The following is a 23,567-nucleotide window of genomic DNA, read 5'->3' on the forward strand; positions in this document are numbered from 1 at the left end:
GTGAGCCAAGATCGTGCCACTGCACTCCAGTCTGGGCAACAGAGTGAGACTCTGTCTCAAAAACCAACAAACAAAAAATGAAACAGGAAGGAAGACAAGAAAGTGGTTTAAAGGTAGAAGGAGAGGAAGAAATCTCACCAAACATAAGGGGTTACCAACCTGCGTGTAGTGGATCGTGAAAATGGCGTGGGATCTGCTGCTGGCCTCATGAACATGGGTGGCTGCTGTGATTCTGTGTATACAAGGAAAAAGTGTTAGGACAAGGATTGTTTACACATGGTGGGTTCTTAAGGATCCATGGAGAATACAAGAAATGTTAGTGCTGAGGTTCACAGATGAGAATCATAAAACACACATATTTAGTCCAGTATCGTGAAGAGAATAGTCCAAAGAGGGCAGAAGCAGCACTCTAGGTGCTGATATCTGAGCATAAAATGGAGTGTAGCTAAACTACACTGAAACTTTTTTTAAGCAATAGGAGCAAAAATTCGAGTGAAAAGGGAAATGAAGACTAGAGCGTCATCAACCTGGAAGAACATGCCCAAGATAGACCCATTTTATTTTATTTTATTCGTTCACTTTATTTTATTTTATTCTTGGAGTCATTTTAATAAGACAAGTGGATGTAGGGAGCTTGCTAGAGAAGATACCTCAAAGACAGAGAAGATAAGTTTTGATTAAACACAGAATATTAATTCTACAGTGTCAGAAAGATCTTGGAAATGAGATCTTAAATCACATCAATGTCATGCTTAAGCCAGGCGGAATTCACAACCTCCCTTAGAAATCCATTACAGTGTTAACCCTTAAAGTCAGGAGAGGTTTTCCTGTATCTAAGAGCATCTCACTGAGCTCTGTTCTCAGAGGATCTGGAGAATTGAAGAAAAGGGCCAAAATCTAGAGGCTAGTCTCATGATTCAAGCCTGACACTGAAAAACCACGGAGCTCAGAGTATCCTGAAGACCAGAAGCAAGTGTCTCCAGGAGAGTTCCATGAAGCTCAGGAGAATGTTAAATTTAAACTTCTTCCTTTATGTGCAATTAACTTGGTCCTGCTATTAACAAGATAAATAGAAGGCTCTAAAGACCTTTTTACCCCAGAAAAAAAAGCCTTTTTTAGGGACATTTACTAGTAATATTCTAGGTATTTCATAGTAACTTACAACATGGAATGTTATTACAATTTACAATAGCTTTTAGCGGAATCTACAGCACCTAGTTATTCATAGCAGATTCAAAACAGTCTTTTGAGGGGCTACCTTATAAGTATGCAAAACTAGAAAAAAATGTTTTTCTGAAACTTTTACACTATATTCATCCTTATATCTATCAAACCTGAGGAGAGGACAATGCAGGTAAGAATCTTTTCTTCCAAATTGAGAAGCTCTAAACAAAGTATAGAGTAACTTCCTTGGGCTTACTGCCTAATATTACTATGTCCAGAACAGATTCCGGCTTCATTACCAGTGAGAAGAAACTAAATCTTAGTCACCAACCCTTACCCTGGGAATATTACTATTCTGGGAAGAGCCTCCTGGTTGTGAACATCTCTGCACAGAGAGACAATTTTAAGTGTCATTATACACTCCCCAAAGGGAAATGGGAACACAGGATAGGAGTGTGAGGATGAAAGAATGATAGAAACAAACAAACCTGTTACCTGTTTGCAATTCCCTCCTCCAGGAGTTGGATTACTTGCTTATAATCGGTAACTACATGTTGAGATAAACCTATTGGATTTGTGAAATGGAAAAAAGAAATTAAATGAAATTTTTGATAAACTTTAACCTTTTCTTGTAAGTCTTTAACTTTATCATTCCTATTTCATATTATTTAATAGACAAAAATGAGAGAATCTGGCCAAATTCATTCAGATAATAAATTAAATCAAGAAATATTTATTGGAAATCTCTTGTCAGGTATATGATAGGCTCTAGGAATATAGGTCTCTGCCCTCACTGAGATTATGGTCTATAAGTCATAGAGACCATATGCTAAAAACAACTATAATTCCTTACAATTCTGCTATGTAAGTTATAAGAACTGTTCTGATTTGGCCCTTATAAAGTCCCTGAGGTAGGCCAGTGTTGTTTTCCCCACAAGGTGGCAGACTCGGTTTGGCCTACAAAATACACAGTACATTCATCTCTGTCCTCCCACAGCTTACAATCACGGTAAGTTACACTACACAAGACAATATGGCCAAGTGCCACAGGAGTTGGAAAGATGATACATGATGAGGAGATCAGAGGCGTGGTCAGGGCAGGCTCCATAGAAGAAGTGAGACTTAATTTAGCCACTATAGAATGGGGAGGCTTTAGATAGGTGAAGAGGAGCCTACGGGCATGAAAGTAAATCTTCGAAATGGCTGGTTACTGACCAAGTCCCAAAGGCCTTCCCAACTGTTCTAGAGAATCTCTGTATTAGAGATTCAAAAACAAAGTAACTTCATGGGCTTACTGCTAAATACAATTAGACCCAAAATAACAAAGTAACATAAATGAAACCAACAAAAATAATAGTCAATAGAAAGCAATCCAAGAAAGACCCAGATACTGAAGCTACCAGGCTGACTTAAAAGTAACCTTGAAGGCTGGGCACTGTGGCTCATGCCTGTAATCCCAGCACTTTGGGAGGACGAGGCAGTCGGGCCTGAGGTCAGGAGTTTGAGACCAGCCTGGCGAACATGGAGAAACCCTGTCTCTGCTAAAAATGCAAAATTAGCTGGGCGTGTTGGTGCATGCCTGTAATCCCAGCTACTCGGGAGGCTGAGACGGGAGAATCCTTTGAACCTGGGAGGCGGAGGTTGTGGAGAGTCGAGATCGTGCCATTGCACTCTAGCCTCGGTAACAAGAGCAAAACTCTGTCTCAAAAAAAAAAAAAGGCCAGGCTTGGTGCCTCATGCCTGTAATCCCTGTACTTTGGGAGCCCAAGGCAGGTAGATCATGAGGTCAGGAGTTCCAAGACCAGCCTGGCCAAGATGGTGAAACCCTACCTCGACTAAAAATACAAAAAATTAGCTGGACGTGGTGGCGGGAACCTATAGTCCAAGCTACTCGGGAGGCTGGGGCAGGAGAATCACTTGGACCTAGGAGGCAGAGGTTGCAGTGAGCTGAGATCTCACCATTGCACTCCAGCCCGGGCGATAAGAGCAAAATTTCGTTTCAAAAAAAAAAAAAAAAAAAGTAACTCTGCTTACTATTTTCAAGGAGTTGAAAGACAAGATTGTAAACTTGGAAACTATAATGAAATAATAAAATGGATATCTGAGAAATAATACTGTAAGTGAAAATAAAAACTCAATATAAAGTTTAATAGCAGGTTAGACATAGCTGAAGAAAGAATGAGTGAGCAGGAAGATAGATCAGAAACATACGCAAAATTTAGCACAGAGAGACGAAAGATTAAAAATATGGAGGCAGCCAGGTGCAGTGGCTCACGCCTGTAATCCCAACACTTTGGGAGCCCGAGGCAGGCGGATCATGAGGTCAGGAGTTCAAGCCTGACCAACATGGTGAAACCCCATCTCTCATGAAAATACAAAAATCAGCCGGGTGTGGTGGTGCGCAACTGTAATCCCAGCTACTCGGGAGGCTAAGGCAGGAGAATCACTCGAACCCGGAAGGCAGAGGTTGCAGTGAGCTGAGATTGTGCCATTGCACTCCAGCCTGGGTGACAGAGCCAGGCTCCATCTCAAAGAAAAAAAAAATGGAGGCTAGATGTGGTAGTGCACACCTGTAATCTCAGCTACTTGGGAGGCTGAGGAAGGAGGATCCCTTGAGCCCAGGAGTCCAAAACCAGTCTGGGCAACATTAGCAAGACTTCATGTCTAATTAATTAATTAATTAAATATAGAAGAAATGGTAAGACTCACAGAGTATACAGGGAATAGGCCTAACATACCTGTAATTAGAGTCCCAAAAGAAGAGGAAAGGATGGGGTAGAAGGAATATTATAAGAGGTAATGGTGGTGGAGGGAACGGGGGAAAAGGGGAAAGGTAATGGCTAAGAACTTTCCAAAACTGATAAAAAGATACAAAAGCACAATTCAAAAATACCAGCATGATTTTTTAAAAACCTAAATCTACCCATAGGTAGATCATAATAAACCATTCAAAGACGAAAGGAAAAATATTGAAAAAATTAGACTAAGAGATGACTTCTCAGCAAAAACAGTGGAAAGCAGAAGAGAATGGTATAATTTTTAACAACTAAAAGAAAATAACCATCAATTTAAAATTCTGTACTCAGTGAACTTTACCTTCAAGAATAAGAAAAGCAGGCTGGGTATGGGGGCTCATGCCTGTAATCCCAGCACTTTGGGAGGACGAAGCCAGTGGATTACTTTCGGTCAGGAGTTCAAGATCAGCCTGGCCAACATGGTGAAACCCCATCTCTACTAAGAGTACAAAAATTAGCTGGGCATGGTAGCAGGTGCCTGTAATCCCAGCTACTTGGAAAGCTGAGGCAGGAGAATTGCTCAAACCCAGGAGGTGGAGGTTGCAGTGAGCCGTGATCGTGCCACTGCACGCTAACCTGGGCGACAGAGCAAGACTCCATCTCAAACAAACAAAAAGCCAAAAGAGAACTTGTCAATAGCAGATCTACACTAGAGGGAAAACAAGATTATTCTTAAAGTAGAAGGAACTCAGAGATAAAAGGTAGGATATTCTTTAAAAATTAAGAGCCATAAAAATGGCATTTAAGTCAAGAAGGGACAAACTGAGTTCAAGTCTTATAAGGTCCAAAAGGTTTATGTCTGGGAAGAAGCAGAACAACCAGTAAATATTAGACTTTGATAAGTCAATGGTCTGTGTTGTAATCTCTGGAGTAACCACCAAAATAGTAAGACAATGTGTAAATAATAAGCTAGTGGAGAAGGAATATGGAATAATTTTTTAAAGTTATCAAACCAAAAGACAAAGTAAAGAAAAAGGAACATAAAGCAGGAAAAGAAAAAGAGAAAGAAAAAGTAAAGAGAAAACACAAAATAACAGATTTAAACCCAAATAAAATTAGTGATTACATTAAATATAAGCAGACCACAATATCAAATTAAAAGACCAAAACTGTGATGAAACAAAGGTAAAACAAAGCAAAAGGAAAATGTTTTAAAATAAAAAACACATCTGAAACATATACAGAAAACTGAAAGTAGAAAAGAAGATAAAAATACAAATACTAACCCAAAGAAAGCTAGTTTAGTTAATGCCTGACAAAGTAGACTTTAAAGTAAAAGCATTACTAGAGATAAAGAAAAATCCTTCACAGTGAAAAGTGTTCAATGAACCAGGAAGTTTTAACAATTCTAATTTTGTATGCATGCAATAATAAAGCCTCAAAATATATAAAACAAAAATTGGCAGAATTAAAAGGAGAAAAAGGCATCCATACTCATAGTAGGAAAGTTTAACTTGCCTTTCTTAGTATCTGTTAAAACAAGTGGAAAAATAAAATCAATAGGGGTACAGAAGATTTGAACAAGTATCAAACCTGCTAAATAGTAATATATAAACACTATGCCCAACAATTGTATAATACACATTCTCTTCCAGCACACATGGAAAACTTACAAAAACTGGCCAATGTGCTAGACTACAAATCAAACTGTGCTATATATATTTGAAACTTTTTCATTATTATTATATCTGTTATGATGATCTGTGACCAGTAATCTTTGATGTTACTATTATAATTGTGTTGGTACACCAAGAACCGTATAGAAAAGCGAACTTAATTGATAAATGTATATGTTCTGACTGCTCTACTAACCAACCTTTCCCCTCTTTCTCCCTCTACTCAGGCCTCCCTATTCCCTGAGACACAATAATATTGAAATTAGGCCAATTAATAACCCTACAATGGCCTTTAAGTGTCCAAGTGAAAGAAAGAGTCTCTCATTTTAAATCAAAAGCTAGAAACGCTGAAGTTTAGCAAGAAAGGCATGTCGAAAGCCAAGAAAGGTTGAAAGCTAGGCCTCTTGGGCCCAACAGCTGGCCAGGTTGTGAATGCAAAGGGAAAGTTCTTGAAGGAAATTAAAAGTGCTCCTCCGTGAACACATGAACGATAAGAAAACAAAAGAGCCTTCTTGCTGATATGAAGAAAGTTTTTGCAGTATGGTTAGAAGATCAAACCATCACAGCATTCTCCTAAGCCAGAGACTAATCCAGAGCAAAGCCCTGACCTTCAATGCTATGAAGGCTGACAGAAGAGAGGAAGCTGCAGAAGAAAAGTTGGAGCTGGTAGAGGTTGGTTCACGAGGTTTAAGGAAAGAAGCTTCTTAGTAACATTTAAGTGCAAGGTGAAGCAAGCAAGTGCTGACGGAGAAGCTGTAATAAGTTATCCAAAAGATATAGTTAAAGCTAAGATAATGAAGGTAGCTACACTAAACAACAGAATTTCAATGTAGACAAATCAGGCTTCTATTGGAAAAAGGTGTCATCCCGGATTTTTATAGCTAGAAAGCAGCAGCCAATGTCTGGTTTCAAAGCTTCAAAGGACAGGCTGATTCTCTTGCTAGGGGCTAATGTAGCTGGTGACTTTATTTTATTATTATTATTACTATTATTGAGACGGAGTTTCACTCTTGTTCACCAGGCTGGAGTGCAGTGGCACAATCTCGGCTCACTGCAACCTCTGCCTTCCTGCTTCAAGTGATTCTCCTGCCTTAGCCTCCTGAGTAGCTGGAATTACAGGCACACGCCACCACGTCTGGCTAATTTTTGTATTTTTAGTAGATATGGGGGTTTCACTATGTTGGCCAGGCTGGTCTCGAACTCCTGACCTTAGGTGACCCACCCACCTCAACCTCCCAAAGTGCTGGGATTACAGGCATGAGCCACCATGACTTTAAATTGAAGCCATTATCACTCTGAAAATCCTAAGGCCAGGCTGGGCGCGGTGGCTCACAGCTATGATCCCAGAACTTTGGGAGGCCAAGGCAGGTGGATCTCTTGAGCCCACAAGTTCAAGACCAGCTTGGGCAACATGGTGAAACCCTGTCTCCACAAAATACACAAAAAATTAGCCAGGTATGGTAGCGCGTGGGTGGGAAAATGAATCACATAAGCCTGGGAAGTTGAGGCTGCAGTGAGCTGTGATCATGCCACTGCACTCCAGACTGGGTGACAGAGCAAGACCTTCCCTCTCTCAAAAAAAAAAAAAAATCCTAGGGCCCTTAAGAATCATGCTAAATCTACTCTGCCTGTGCCCTATAAATGGAACCATAAAGCCTGGATGACAGCATATCTGCTTACAGTAAGCCCACTGTTGAGAACTACTGCTCAGAAAAAAAGATTATTTTCAAAATATTACTGCTCATTGACAGTGTGCCTGGTCACCCAAGGGCTCTGATGGAGACGTACAAGAAGGCTAATGTTGTTTTCATGCTTGCTAACATAACATCTGTTCTATGGCCCATGGACCAAGGAATCATTTCAACTTTGAAGTCTGATAATTTAAGAAATACATTTCATAAAGCTATAGTTGTCACAGTGATTCCTCTGATGGATCTGTGCAAAGTCTACTGAATACTTTCCAGAAAGAATTCACCATTTTAGATGGTATTAAGGACATTCATGACTCATGAGAGGAGCTCAAAATATCAACATTGAGGGGTTTGGAATAAGTTGGTTCCAACCCTCACGAATGACTTTAAGGGGTTCAAGACTTTGGTAAGGAAGTAATTCCAGAGTGGTGGAACTATCAAGAGAAGTAGAATGAGAAGTGGAGCCTGAAGATGTGACTGAACTGCCACAGTCTCAGGATCAAATTTGAATGGATGATGAGTTGTTTCTTATGGATGAGCAGAGAAAGTGGTTTCTTGAGATGGAACCTACTCCTGGTGAAGATGCTGTGTGAAATGACAAAAAAAAAAGAAACAGAATATTACATAAAGTTAGTTGATAAAGGAGTGTCAGGATTTAAGAGGGCTGACTCCAACTCTGAAATAAGTTCTATTGTGAGGAAAATGCTATCAAACAGCATTTCACACTACAGAAAAATTCTTCATGAAAGGAAGAGTCAATTGATGTAACGAACTCCATAAGTTGTTTTAAGAAATTGCCACAGCCATCCCAACCCTCAGCAATCACTATCCTGATCAGTCAGCAGCCATGACCATTAAGGAAAAATCCTGCACCAGCAAAGAGATTATGACTCACTGAAGGCTCAGGTAACCACTAGCATTTTTTAGCAATAAAATATTTTTAAATTAAGGTATGTACATTTTTTTTTCTTTTTTTAGACGGAGTCTCACTCTGTCACCCAGGGTGGAGTGCAGTGGCGCGATCTTGGCTCACTGCAATCTCTGCCTCTCAGGTTCACGCCATTCTCCTGCCTCAGCCTCCCGAATAGCCGGGACTACAGGTGCCCGCCACCACGCCCGGCTAATTTTTTGTATTTTTAGTAGAGATGGCGTTTCACCATGTTAGCCAGGATGGTCTCGATCTCCTGACCTTGTGATCTGCTTGCCTCGGCCTCCCAAAGTGCTGGGATTACAGGCGTGAGCCACCGTGCCTAACCAAGTATGTACATTTTTAATACATAACGCTACTTTGTACTTAATAAAATATAGCATAAATATAACTTTTATATACATTGGGAAACCAAAACATTTGTGTTTTGATTTTGATTTTTGCTTTATTGTGATACTCACTTTATTGTGGTGGTCTGGAATCAAACTTGCAATATATCCAAAGCATGTCTGTATACATGTTGTTTTAGTTGAAATTATGTGGAGCATGTTCTCTGAACTCAATACTATTAAACTAGATACCTAAAACAAAAATACAACTAAAAAATCCCTGAGTGTTAAAAAATAAAGAAACACACTTCTAAATCCATGAGTCAAAAGAATTCATATTGGAAATTATATATATTTTAAACTGATTAATGATGAAAATACTACACATTAAAACCGGTGCAATACAGCTAAAGTCATGCTTACAAGGAAATTTATAGCTATAAATAAATATACTAGAAAAGAGGAGGCCAAGGCAGGCGGATCACAAGGTCAGGAGTTTGACATCTTGGCCAACATGGTGAAACCCCACCTCTACTAAAGATACAAAAATTAGCTGGGCGTGGTGGCACACATCTGTACTCCCAGCTACTCGGGAGGCTGAGGCAGGAGAATCGCTTGAACCCGGGAGGCAGAGGTTGCAGTGACCCAAGATCGTGCCACTCCAGCCTGGGCGACAGAGCGAGACTGTTTAAAAAAAAAAAAAAAAAGAAAACGAGGGGCTGGGCACAGTGGCTCACGCCTGTAATCCCAGCACTTTGGGAGGCCAAGGCAGGTGGATCACCTGAGGTCAGGAGTTCGAGACCAGCCTGACCAATGTGGTGAAACCCCGACTCTACTAAAAATACAAAAATTAGCCAGGCATGATGGTGTGTGCCTGTAATCCCAGCTACTCAGGAGGCTGAGGCAGCAGAATTGGTTGAACTTGGCAGGCAGAAGTTGCAGTGAGCCGAGATCCTACCACTGCACTCCAGCCTGGGTGACAGAGCAAGACTCCGTCTCAAAAAAACAAAACCAAAAACAATAAAAGGGTAACTTTGATAAAGTAATTTTATATCTGTTGAATCTAATAAAGAAGATTTGGGGCTTGTAATTAAGATATTGCTTTCATTTTTTCTAGTAATTCATCCTTATTTTATAAATGCATTAGTATACCAAAGATTGGAATTTAAAAAAAAAAAACTGGTTCTTCTAGCCTGGGCAACATAGCAAGACTCCATCTCTAAAAGAAAAAATAAAAAACAATTAGCTTGGCATGATGGCACATGTCTATAGTATCAGCTACTTGGGAGGCTGAGGTAGGAGGACTGCCTGAGTCCAGGAGTTTGAGGCTGCAGTGAGTCACGATCGTGCCACTGCACTCCAGCCTGGATGACACTGTGAGACTCTGATCCAATAATAAAAACACCACCACAAAAAAAACTGGTCTTTCACCACAGTTTGAGAAGCATATAGAATATCTATTAAAAACAATCACTATTGCAAATATATTACTTAATGGTAAAATGGTGACGCTTTCCTCTGAGAACAAGACTGTCACCACTTTTATTTACTATTGTACTACAGGTCCTAGTTTATGCAGAAAGGCAAGATAAAAAAGGCACAAGAACTAAACGGTTGGGGTTGGGGGGAAACTCCTGTGACTTATAGATTGAGTACATAGGAAATACAGAATTTTTCTCAAGTTCCAACTACCTACCTCTTGGTTTGCACCTGTACCTTTATATTAAAATAAAGGCCAGAGTAAAAATACAATACTGTCTTTGTCTCACTTAGATATCAGTTTAGATCCTATAACCACTGGCCTCTTATGTGTGCTTTGGGCAGGCCCTTGTGCATTTCAGATTTCAACTTAATCTCTCATCTAATTAATAAACTTTTTAATGGAAAGGCTACTCCTTTCCTTTCTTTGGATTTAGGTAGCTATCAAGGTCCATCTCACAATTCTGAACTGGAACTGCAAGTTCTTTAAGGGCTTATATTTTCATATTTTCCATAGCACCTGGAATAGTATAGGCATCTTGCAGGTACTCAATAAATTTCTGTAGAATTGGTTTCATGCCAGAAACCACTTTCCACTTTGAAGTCATATTCACAGAATGGATGAGCCTTAAGACAGATGGACAGGCAGATAGATAAGATATATATATCAATAAAGAAAGAAAACATTTTTTTAAAAAAGTTTACTAAGATCTCATCAGAGGGTGATGATGGGAATAACATAGTTCAGTGTGACTACTCAGGGTCCTAGCTTCCAAGGCTGGTTCTATACTATTTCAGCTCATGGCTCCTTCATTAAGAAATGTCGGCCGGGCACGGTGGCTCATGCCTGTAATCTCAGCACTTTGGGAGGCCGAGGCGGGTGGATCACCTAGGTCAGGAGTTCTACACCAGCCTGACCAACATGGAAGAAACCCCATCTCTACTAAAAATAAAAAATTAGCCAGGCGTGGTGGCTCATGCCTGTAATCCCAGCTACTCAGGAGGCTGAGGCAGGAGAATCTCTTGAACCTGGGAGGTGGAGGTTGTGGTGAGCCGAGATCGCGCCATTGCACTCCAGCCTGGGCAATAAGTGCAAAACCCTGTCTCAAAAAAAAAAAAAAAAAAGAAATGTCCACCTGTGAATTGAACAATGAGAACACTTGGACACAGGAAGGGGAACATCACACACTGGGGCCTGTTGTGGTGGGGGCGGGGTAGGAGGGAGGGAAAGCATTAGGAGATATATCCGATGTAAATGGAGAGTTAATGGGTGCAGCACACCAACATGGCACATGTATACATATGTAACAAACCTGCACGTTGTGCACATGTACCCTAGAACTTAAATTAAAAAAAAAAAAAAAGTCCACCTGTATTTGTAATGGTTTAAGAAAGTCCAGAGTGGCTTCAAGAAACTTGTAACACAGAATCTAAGAGATTTTTTACTGGTTTAGAATGTAGTATTTCCTACCTCCCTCCCCTCAAGGGTTCACTCCATAAAGGTATCCAAAAGCATCCTGAACTTTGCACCATGAACCCTGAGATTTGAGTCCTGATCCTGTCATTGACATTGGACATATGACCCAAGCTGCATGACCTTTCAAAAGTCATATTTTCTGAGTTGCAGGTACTATACCAATCAAATCATCTAGGATCCTAGGTCTCCTTCCAGGTTCTTGATATACAGGATTCTGTTCCATTCCTCTCTTCCAGTACAATGCAAGTTTCCCAGTTTCAATTCTGTCCCAACTCTAGCTGTGTGACTTTGGGAACAACCCTTAACTTTCTCCAGATTTCATTGTTTTCTGTAGAATGCAGATATCTGAACTATGTCTGAGGTCTTCCTCTGGTTACTCCTCCCACACATACACACAAAGACTTTTTTTTTTTTTTTTTTTGGAGACGGAGTCTTGCTGTGTCGCCAGGCTGGAGTGCAGTGGTGTGATCTTGGCTCACTGCAACCTCCGCCTCCAGGTTCAAGCGATTCTCCTGCCTCAGCCTCGCAAGTAGCTGGGACTACAGGTGTGCACCACACACCCGGCTAATTTTTTTGAATTTTTAGTAGAGACAGGGTTTCACCACATTGACCAGGATGGTCTCAATCTCCTGACCTCATGATCTGCCTGCCTCAGCCTCCCAAAGTGCTGGGATTTCAGGCGTGAGCCACCGCACCCAGCCCACACACAGACTTTTAAGATGAGAAGCTTGATACCGCTGCATCAACTCATGGTCTGCCTTGAAAGTATTGCTTTACACAGATATGTATACACACAAAGTTTTACAGAGCAAACTTAAACTGGTTCCTAGCAAAGGAAATGGTGTTTTTGTTGTTTCTAGGCTGCCATTTATGACTAAACATTTGGGAAAAGACACAGGTAGCAGAATCAGTCACTGGCATACCTATTGTATCATCCATTTGCCATGCCCTGACCAGAGAAAAGACCGGCTCTTGATGGTTCATGTCCCGCTCCTTATCAGGATTTAAATTAGCATACTACAGCCAGGCACGCTGGCTCACATCTATAATCCTAGCACTTTAGGAAGCTGAGGTGGGAAAATCACTTGAGGCCAGGAGTTCAAGACCAGCCTGGGCAACACAGTGAGATCCCATCTCTACAGCAAATTTAAAAATCCGCTGCCTAGATGCATGCCTGTAGCCCTAGCTACCTGGGAGACTGGGGTGGAAGGATCACTTGAGCCCAGGAGTTCAGGTTGCAGTGAGCTATGATTGCATCACTGCATTCCAGCTTGGGTGACAGAATAAGACCTTGTGGCTAAAAAAAAATAAAATAAAAAATAAACTAGCATACTGCTATAGGAACATAAAACGTATATATTACTTTTTTTTTTTTTTTTTTTAGATGGCGTCTCGCTCTGTCACACAGACTGGAGTGCAGTTGCGCAATCTCGACTCATTGCAACCTCTGCCTCCCAGGTTTAAGCGATTAGCCTGCCTCAGCCTGCCGAGTAGCTGGGATTACAGGTACTTGCCACCACACCCAGCTAATCTTTTGTATTTTTAGTAGAGACAAGGTTTCACCATGTTGGCCAGGCTGGTCTCGAACTCCTGACCTCCAGCAAATTCACCCATCTCAGACTCTCAAAGCATTGGGATTACAGGCGTAAGCCACTGCGCCTGGGCCATATATTACTTCTTATAAGTGGCCTGGAAGGGTAAAAACTTCGCCTATAAAAGAACCCAACTGTTGCTACTTAATAGCAGGACCTCCCTTAATGATATAAGACAGATGGTACCAAGCACCAAACATCAGTACTTGGTTAGGAAACACATCAAATCCTACGCCATGTCTGATGTCTGACTTTGCCCTATCTCTCCTACCTACTGACTACCACCACCAATGGAAGAGAAAGGGGACTGGTTTACCAGGGAACCAGTAGAGGCCATGCCATATTGGGCGCCTGCATACTCCACCACATTCCCTACAGTTTTCCCTCTCATTCACCATGCTTTAGCCACACTGGCCCCTTGAAAACACCAAGCCTTCTCCCAGGGCTCTAGTCCATTCCACTCCCTCTTCCTGAAACACTTCTCACCTTGTTATGTCATTCTTCACATGACTATAGTCCTTTCAGGTCTTAGCTTAAACGTTTCCTCCTCAGAGAAGCTCTTCCTGATCACCCCATACAGGTGGGTCACCAACACTTTCCAATGCTCTTTGCCATTGACATCCATTTATTTTAAACCTTTATCACTACTTGTAATTGTTTGTTTCCTGACTCACACCCACTAGATTGTAAGCTTGCTGAGGGCAGGACCACGTCTTCTCTATTTATCAATATATATTCAGTGTCTAGCACAGTAGCTGGCACACAATAAGTGTCCATTACACCTATGTTCAATGAATTAGTGAACATTAGGAGAGCTTCCCAGGCTTCAGTTTGGTTTCAGATCTCCAGGACCACAGTAGCTCACCTTGTACATAGGGCCCCATCTCTGGATGCTCCCTGACCCGCAGGGTATAGGACTTTTTTTGACCAGATTGCTTCAACAGATCCCGCACCCGTTCATTATAGATTTCTAGAAAACTAGAGATAAGTAGAAAAAGGCAACATAATTATATTTTGGAAAAAAGTAGAAACAACACTGAGCTAAAAATCAGGAGATCTTAGTTCCTGTTCCAGCTCCACTTCTGACACTCTAAGGTATTGATCAAGCCAAGGTTCCGCCTTGATTCTCTTTCCATACATACACAATAGAATTTTTTGTATTTTTTATTTTTGAGACAGTCTCGCTCTGCCTCACAGGCTGGAGTGCAGTGGCACGATCTCGGCTCACTGCAACCTCCGCCTCCCAGATTCACCGCACCCGGCCACAGAGGTTGTTTCTTGAGTGAATTTCAAACATGACCCTTGAGCTCTATTGTTCTGTGAAGGCATCTCAAGGGCTACTAGACAGCCAGGGTAAGTTGGGCCACAGAAGGAAAGACTTGCTTGTTAAGTCTATGGGTAGGAAATTAAGTTTTCTACAACCAAGGGCCTAAGTATCTTTCTCAGCTCTTGTACTGCAAGGTATTTCTTCTGTGGCTTTTCTCCATCCCTGTGGTGACTCTGGAAGCAAAGACAGGACAGCTGAACATGGTAGAATTTGAAGTGGAAGGAGAACTACTGTAGGTCCCAGAGCTTGGTAGGTTCTTACCTTACTTTTATCCTACAGGAGGAAGGCAGTGAGGCACAGTCTTTCTCCCTGACGAAGAGACCCTGCACAAACCAGAGGGTTGGGGTTTCACTGTAGGAACTGTACAGGGACCTACTTTGAGAGGATCCAGCCAAAAGATAGTCTATACCTCACATATCCGTGGTGTCAACCCAACAGAGGCCTGGAGAACAGAAGAAAGGAAAGCATTATTGTTTACTCAAGATGATGCCCTCCCCCACAGAATACCCAGGAACCATCCTCAGCATGGGGGATGAGTGCATGGACTCCTTGTGCTAGCCTCTTCACTTCAGGCAGTTTCACTGGGGAATACAGAGGACTTTTATGTGCCAGTGCTCCAAGAGACACTCATGGGAGAAATGTACCAAATGAGAGGCGTATGTATCACCATAAGGAAAAGAGGAGAAGCCAGCAAACCCAGATACCTGCTTTTATGTAATGCAGATTACATTATGCTTGGATAAAAACACTTTACCAATGTTCCTCCTAGACCCCCTATACCTCCAATCCTTACAGGGGGACTAGAGTATATGAGTATTCAAAATACACATTTAGACCAGGTGTGGTGGCTCACCCCTGTAATCCCAGCACTTTGGGAGGCTGAGGTGGGTGGATCACTTGAGCTCAGGGGTTAGATACAAGCCTGGGCAACCTGCGGAGACTCTGTCTCTAATAAAAATACAAAAAAATTAGCCAGGCATGGTGGCGTGTGCCTATGGTCTCAGCTAATTGGGAGGCTAAGGTGGGAGGATCACTTGAACCCAGGAGGCAGAGGCTGCAATGAGCTGAGATCGCGCCACTGCACTCCAGCTTGGGTAACAGAGTGAGACCCCATCTCAAAAACAAAACAAAACAAAACAACAAAAACAACAACAACAAAAAAACACATTTAGAAAGAGGTAGTTTCTTTTCCCATCTTGGATCCAGTGCTAACTTGTACTCAGTTAAGGGCTTATACTTTTGGTTTAGTGGCCAATTTCTTTTTTTTTTAATTATTATTTTTTTGAAATGGAGTTTCACTCTTGTTGCCCAGGCTGGAGTACAATGGCACGATCTTGGCTCACTGCAACCTCCATCTCCCGAGTTCAAGCAATTCTCCTGCCTCAGCTTCCCGAGTAGCTGGGAGTACAGGCGCCCACCATCACACCTGGCTAATTTTTGTATTTTTAGTAGAGACGGGGTTTCACCATGTTGGCCAGGCTGGTCTCGAACTCCTGAGCTCAGGTGATCCGCCTGCCTCAGCCTCCCAAAGTACTGGGATTACAGGTGTGAACCAACACGCCCAGCCCCAATTCTTTTAATGTCAAATACTGTGAAATCACACTAAACACAGGACAAAGCGAGCAATGAGCTAGGCCCAAGACATCAGGGATAATCATCTAAGAGGAATCATGTCCTATAGAACGTCCCTGTGTAGTGTTTATTTGTTACCCACCTAACAGGATATATATACTTTTAGAGACAGGGTCTCTTTTTATTTATTTATTTATTATTTTTTTTAGATGGTCTCGCCCCATTTCCCAGGCTGGAGTGAAATGGCATAATCTCAGCTCACTGCAACCTCTGCCTCCCAGGTTCAAGCAATTCTCATGCCTCAGCCTCCCAAGTAGCTGGGATTACAGGTGCACGCCACCATGTCTGGCTGATTTTCTGTGATAAAGGAAGGCTCTTATTAAATCCTACATACTTTTGAAAGCCCCTGGCTCAGGAGCTAGTTCTCCTGCTTTCTTCCAACACACAGATCTAACACATGTAGGCTTGGAGCTTGGCCACAATAATCAAATCTCTGCACAGCTCTAGCCTGCACTTAAGATTTAGTCCAGGTCTTGTCCACAACAAAGGTGCAAAATAGATTCAAATAATGAACCTGGAGATAACGAGAAATTCAGCAGGACTGACGAGAACTGCTTTGTCAAAGGGAGCTGTAAAATTTTAGTAGAGACTTGGTTTCACCATATTGGCCAGGCTGGCCTCGAACTCCTGACCTTGAGATCTGCCCGCCTCAGCCTCCCAAAGTGCTGGGATTACAGGAATGAGCCACCCCACCCAGCCGAGACAGGGTCTCTTACTTTGTTGCCCAGGCTGGAGTACAGTGGCAAGATCATGGCTGATCACTGTAGCCTCAACTTCCCAGGCTGAAGCCATCCTCCCACCTCAGCCTCCTAAGTAGCTGGGACCACAGGCATGTGCCCCCACACCTGGCTAATTTTTGTATTTTTTGTAGAGATGGGGTCTCCCTATGTTGCCTAGACTGTTCTCAAATTCCTGGGCTTAAGAGATCTTTCTGCCTCAGCCACCCCAAAGTGTTGAGATTGTAGGTGTGAGCCACTGCACCTGGCACCCCGACAAGGATATTTCTAAACCCAAAACAAAAAAATATTCTTAAGGAACTCTGCTCTCCTGATTTTCTGTGATAAAGGAAGGCTCTTATTAAATCCTACATACTTTTGAAAGCCCCTGGCTCAGGAGCTAGTTCTCCTGCTTTCTTCCAACACACAGCTAACACACATAGGCTTGGAGCTTGGCCACAATAATCAAATCTCTGCACAGCTCTAGCTTGCACTTAAGATTTAGTCCAGATCTTGTCCACAACAAAGGTGCAAAACAGATTCAAATAATGAACCTGGAGATAACGAGAAATTCAGCAGGACTGACGAGAACTGCTTTGTCAAAGGGAGCTGTAAAATTCTAAGGCTCTTCAGGGTTTAATAAAGAGGGGTTAAGGCCGGGCATGGTGGCTCACGCCTGTAATCCCAGCACTTTGGGAGGCCGAGGCGGGCAGATCACGAGGTCAGGAGATTGAGACCATCCTGGCTAACACGGTGAAACTCTGTCTCTACTAAAAACACAAAAAATTAGCCGAGCGTGGTGGCGGGTGCCTGTAGTCCCAGCTACTTGGGAGGCTGAGGCAGAAGAATAGCGTGAACCCGGGAGGTGGAGCTTGCAGTGAACTGAGATTGCGCCACCGCACTCAAGCCTGGGCGACAGAGCAAGACTGCATCTCAAAAATAGATATATAAATAAATAAATAAATAAATAAATAAATAGGGGTTAATTATTCAAAGTTTACCTTCCAATTAAATGCTGAAAAACTCATTCTTTTTTTTTTTTTTTTTTGAGATGGAGTTCCTCTCTTGTTGCCCAGGCTGGAGTGCAATGGCACGATCTCAGTTCACCGTAAGCTCTGCCTCCCGGGTTCCCACCTTGTCCTCCCAAAGTGCTGGGATTACAGGCATGAGCCACTGCACCCAGCCGAAAAACTCATTCTTAAAACAGAAGTCTCATTCAATCTTCTTTAAAGTTGACTGACTACAGAAATCATATTCTATCTCACAGTAGTAAGGACAATGCAAGGTTCAGGCTTGCTGTGGCATTAGGAATATATATCATCGTAATACTCACTGGGGTCCCCAGCATGGTATATGTCTTCCCAGAGCCTGTCTGTCCATAAGCAAAAAGGCATATGTTATAGCCTTTGGCAACTCCAGACAGTACTTCCGTCCCTAAATCCTGGAAAACCTGTAACAACAAAAGCAGAGAAAATATCACTGTGGTCCTTCTCATTGCAGATTTAGAATTATTTTCTAATCTAAAAAATATATAAAATATTTCAAACATCCATGACTATTAATTCACTACCATTTCATAAGAATCAACTTAGCTTCATAAAAAGATAGCTAAGGAAAATTCATTCATTCAGCCCGTCAAATTTTTTAAGTGCCTACCGTATCTAGACACCATACTAGACTCTGAAGATAAGATACAAAAGTAATATGGTCTCTAAACTTAAGGCACAGGGAGTGTAGAAGAGCAAAGGTATGCAAGCAAAATAATTTTGTATCTCTCGTAAGAAAACGTTTAATATGGTTAATCAGGTAAAGCTGCAGTGAAATATTGCCCAGTAACATACAAATTCAGGGTCTTAGGATACCATACTGAAGATCAGTAAGACCAGAAGTTAGGGAGGTGTTTTCCACATGCATTTATTTTCTACACACTCCCTCCTCAGATTGACCCTAAGAGCTGGCTGGTTCTGCTGGTAATTTACCCCTGCTTTAGTGAATCAGAAATAGGCAGACGTCCTCATGTGAAAACTCCTGTACTTGATAAACTGCTTGGAAGTCCTACTGAGCTCTGTTAGGCAGACTCTGGTCTCAAGAAAAAATAGCCAGCTTTATGGGGAAGGCACAGCTTCCTAGTTCAGCCAACTTTCAGCAGAATGCTACGTGGGCATCTGCATACCCACGGCTGGTACAGTGGACATTTACCCTTTGTACTGTTGCCCAGCATCAAAATACTCTTCCTTTGAATCTTTGGTTGTGTCAGTCTTGGTGGGAAGCATGGCTCAATGCTCTACTATAGAAGCCAAACAGGCCAGATATTCCTCTCCACCTAGGACAACACTAGCACATGAAATGAAGCCAGAAAGGGCCGAGCGCGGTGGCTCACGCCTGTAATTCCAGCACTTTGGGAGGAGGAGGTGGGTGGATCGCCTGAGGTCAGGAGTTCAAGACACGTCTGGCCAACATGGCGAAATCCCGTCTCTACTAAAAATACAAAAAATTACCCAGGCATGGTGGCGGGCACCTATAATCCCAGCTACTTGGGAAGCGGAGGCAGGAGAATTGCTTGAACCCGGGAAGCGGAAGTGCAATGAGCTGAGATTGTGCCATTGCACTCCAGCCTAGGCGACAGAGTGAGACTCCATCTCAAAAAAAAAAAAAAAAAAAAAAAAAAAAAAAAAAAAGAAAGAAAGAAAGAAATGGGGCTGGATAACTAAATGTCACTTGACAACTAGATTATCATTTGAATTTTGAAAGAAAGACATAAAAATAAAGAACAGTTAATAAATTGTCCATGCTGGCATCAAGGATCCAATAGCACTGCCTGCTGGGCATATAGTGGTAGAAGTGCCAAGTGTGTGCTCAAACCAGATGATTCTGTGATATGGTTCTGCCTGGGGTCCCTGCTGCTTAGTTAGCATCCCATGCCTTCCTGCCCATTTTTCAACTTCCCCTTCAATTCTGTGACTCCTCTGATATGATTCCAAGGTGTAGTGTGTTCTTACACTTCAAAGCTGTGTGATCTTGGGCAAGTTACTTAAACTTTGTAAACATCAGGTTTTTTTAGGTATAAAATGTTTATTTTTGTATCTGTAATACAGGTTTGTTGTGAAGATTAAACAAAGTAATACACTTAATTAGGGACAAAGATAGAAGCTGCTAACTCAAGACTACACTCCCTGTTCTTTTTTTTTTTTTTTTTTTTTTGTAATTGAGACAGGGTCTTTTTTTTTTTTTTTTTTTTTTTTTTTTATGAAGACAGAGTCTTGCTCTGTCGCCCATGTTGGAGCACAGTGGCACAATCTTGGCTCACTGCAACCTCTGCCTCCTGGGTTCAAGCAATTCTCCCACCTCAGCCTCCCGAGTAGCTGGGATTACAGGCGCCCACCACCACGCCCGGCTGATTTTTTTTTTATATTTTAGTAGAGACAGAGTTTCACCATGTTGCCCAGGCTGGTCTCGAACTCCTGAGCTCCGGCAATCCACCTGTCCCGGCCTCCCAAAGTGCTAGGATTACAGGCTTGAGCCACCACGTCCGGCCGAGACAGAGTCTTGCTGTGTCCCCCAGGCTGGAGTGCAGTGGCACAATCTTGGCTTACCACAGCCTCGACCTCTTGGGCTCAAACGATCTCCCTACCTTGGCCTCCCCAGCAGCTGGAACTACAGGTGTGCACCACCATGCCCAGCTAATTTTTTTGAATTTTTGTGGAGACAGGTCTCCCCATGTTGCCCAGGCTGGTATTGAACTCCTGGACTCGAGTGATCCATGTACTTCGGCCTCCCAAAGTGCTGGCATTACAGGTGTGCACCACTGTGCCTGGCCCTTTATTTATTTTTTTCTTGAGACATGGTCTTATCCTGTCAGCTAGGCTGAAGTGCAGTGGCACAGTCATAGCTTACTGCAGCTTCGAGCTCCTGGGCTCAAGGGATCATCTCACCTCAGCCTCTTGAGTAGCTAGGATTACAGGCATTTTTATTAGTTTTCTCTTTATTAGTTTGTTTATTTGTTTTAATAATCAGTGTTAAGTTGTCATCCGTTTAAACGAATGGGTTATTTGCAAGCCTCATGGTAACCTCAAATCAAAAAACCTACAAAAGATACACAAAAAATAAAAAGAAATTAAAACATGTCACCAGAGAAAATCACCTTCACAAAACAGGAAGACAGGAAGAAAAGAAAGAGGGAAGAAAAGACCACAAAACAACCAGAAAACAAATAACAAAATGGCAGAAGTCCTTACTCATCAATAATAATGCTGAACGTAAAGGGACTAAACTCTCCAATCAAAAGACAGAGTTAAATGGATTTAAAAAACAAGACCCAACAATCTGTTGCCTACAGGAAACACATTTCACCTATAAAGACACATATACACTGAAAACAAAGGGAGAGAAAAAGATATCCCGTGCAAATGGAAACCAAAAAAGAGAAGTAGCTACATGTATATCAGACAAAATAGATTTCAAGACAAAATCTTAAAAGAGACAAAGGTCATTATATAATCAGAAAGGGATCAATTCAGCAAAAGGATGTAACAATTATAAATATATATGCACCCAGCACTGGATCACCCAGATATACATAAAGCAAATATTATTAGCACTAAAGAGAGAAAGAGAGACCTCAATACTGTAATAGCTGGAGACTTCAACACCCCACTTTCAGCATTGGATAGATCATTCAGACAGAAAATCAACAAAGAAATGTTGGACTTAATCTGCACTGTAAACCAAATGGACCTAATAGATACTTATAGAACATTTCATCCAATGGCTGCAGAAATACACATTCTTCTCCTCAGCACATGGATCATTCTCAAGAATAGACCATATGTTCAGCCACAAAACACATCTTAAAGAATTTTAAAAAATCTTCCTGAAAGGTGGGTTAAGGAAAAAATAAATAATAAAATAATTCCAAAAAGCTGAAATCATATCAAGTTTCTATGACCACAATGGAATAAAATTAGAAATCAATAACAAGAGGAATTTTGTTATTGATTTCACATGATTCCATGTGTGTGAAACTATACACACACATAGAAATTAAACTATATGCTCCTGAATGACCAGTAGGCCATTGAACAAAATAAGAAGAAAACTTTAAAATTTCTTTCTTTTTTTTTTTGGAGACAGAATCTCGCTCTGTCACCCAGACTGGAGTACAATGGTGTGATCTCAGCTCACTGCAACCTCTGCCTCCCGAGTTCAAGCAATTCTCATGCCCTGGTATCCCAAGTAGCTGAGACTACTGGTGCGCACCACCGCGCCTGGCTTTTTTTGTATTTTAGTAGAGACAGGGTTTCATCATGTTTCCCAGGCTGGTCTTGAACTCCTGAGCTCAGGCGGTCTGCCAAACTTGGCGTCAAAAAGTACTAGGACTACAGGCGTAAGCCACCATGCCTGGCCTAAATTTCTTGAAAACAAATGGATACGGAAACAGAACATATCAGAACAAATGGGATACAGTGAAAGTACTACTAAGAAAAAAGTTTACAGCAATAAGCGTCTATATCAAAAAAGTAGAAAAACTTCAAATAACCTAATAATGCATCTTAAAAACTAGAAAAGTGGCCAGGCATGGTGGCCCATGTCTGTAATCCCAGCACTTTGAGAGGCCAAGGCAAGAAGATCACTTGAGCCCAGGAGTTCAAGACTAGCCTGGGCTCAAGCTCTATAAACTCTTGCAATATAGCAAGACTCCATTTCTATTTTTTTAATAATAAAAAAAAGGAACTAGAAAAGCAAGAGCAAATCACACACAAAATGAGCAGCAGAAGAAAAAAACTTAGAGCAGAAATAAATGAAATTGAAATGAAAAAAGCAATACAAAAGATCAATAAAATGAAAAGTTGGTATTTTGAAAAGATAAAATCGATAAGCTTTTAGACAGATGAAGAAAAAAAGAGAAAACTCACATAAATAAAATCAGAGATGAAAAAGGAAGCATTACAACTGACACTGCAGAAATCCAAAGGCCCATTAGAGACTACTATGACTATATACCAATAAATTGGAAAACCTAGAAAAAAATGGATAAATTCCTAGACACATGTAATCTACCAAAATTGAACCATGAAGAAATCCAAAACCTGAATAGAACAATAACAGGTAATGAAGCTGTAATAAAAATCTCCCAGCAAAGAAGAGCCCGGAACCTGATAGCTTTACTGCTGAATTTTACCAAACATTTAAAGAAGAACTAATACCAATCCTACTAAAACTACTCCAAAAAAATGAAAAGAGAATACTTGCAAACTCATCTTTTAAGGCCAGTATTACCCTGATACCAAAACCACACAAAGATACATCAAAAAAAGAAAACTACAGGCCAATATCCCTGATGAACATTGATGCAAAAATCTTCAACGAAATACCAGCAAACCAAATTCAACAACATGTTAAAAAGATTACTCAGACTGGGCGTGGTGGCTCATACCTGTAATCTCAGCACTTTGGGAGCCCGAGGCAGGGAGATCATGAGGTCAGGAGATCGACACTATCCTGGCTAGCGTGATGAAACCCCATCTCTACTAAAAATACAAAAAATTAGCTGGGTGTAGTGGCACGCACCTGTAGTCCCAGCTACTCAGGAGGCTGAGGCAGGAGAATCACTTGAACCCAGAAGATGGAGGTTGTGGTAAGCCAAGATTGCACCACTGCACTCCAGCCTGAGCGACAGAGCGAGACTCAGTCTCACCAAAAAAAAAAAAAAAAAGATCATTTATCGTGACCAAGTGGAATTTATCCTAGGGATGCAAGGACGGGTCAACATATGCAAATCAATGAATGTGATACATCATGTCAACAGAATGAAGGACAAAAAC

At 41.6% G+C, this 23,567-nt stretch overlaps 1 protein-coding gene across 3 annotated transcripts in view; it reads right to left on the reverse strand.

Moving 5' to 3' along the window:
• The window catches only part of STARD9 (StAR related lipid transfer domain containing 9), a 156,828-nt gene that overhangs the window by 75,503 nt on the left and 57,758 nt on the right, over window positions 1-23,567 (reverse strand). For all 3 annotated transcript variants that reach the window (XM_063639540.1, XM_055278850.2, XM_055278849.2), the window contains exons 4-9: window positions 18,080-18,196; window positions 14,808-14,840; window positions 14,660-14,721; window positions 13,937-14,049; window positions 1,660-1,729; window positions 160-232 (exon numbers count right to left, since the gene is read on the reverse strand). In XM_063639540.1, coding sequence (XP_063495610.1) covers window positions 160-232; window positions 1,660-1,729; window positions 13,937-14,049; window positions 14,660-14,721; window positions 14,808-14,840; window positions 18,080-18,196 — 468 coding nt within the window. The remainder of the gene's footprint in view (window positions 1-159; window positions 233-1,659; window positions 1,730-13,936; window positions 14,050-14,659; window positions 14,722-14,807; window positions 14,841-18,079; window positions 18,197-23,567) is intronic.

This window comes from Symphalangus syndactylus, chromosome 5 (genome assembly GCF_028878055.3).
Source record: "Symphalangus syndactylus isolate Jambi chromosome 5, NHGRI_mSymSyn1-v2.1_pri, whole genome shotgun sequence".
NCBI classification, from domain to species: Eukaryota; Metazoa; Chordata; class Mammalia; order Primates; family Hylobatidae; genus Symphalangus; species Symphalangus syndactylus.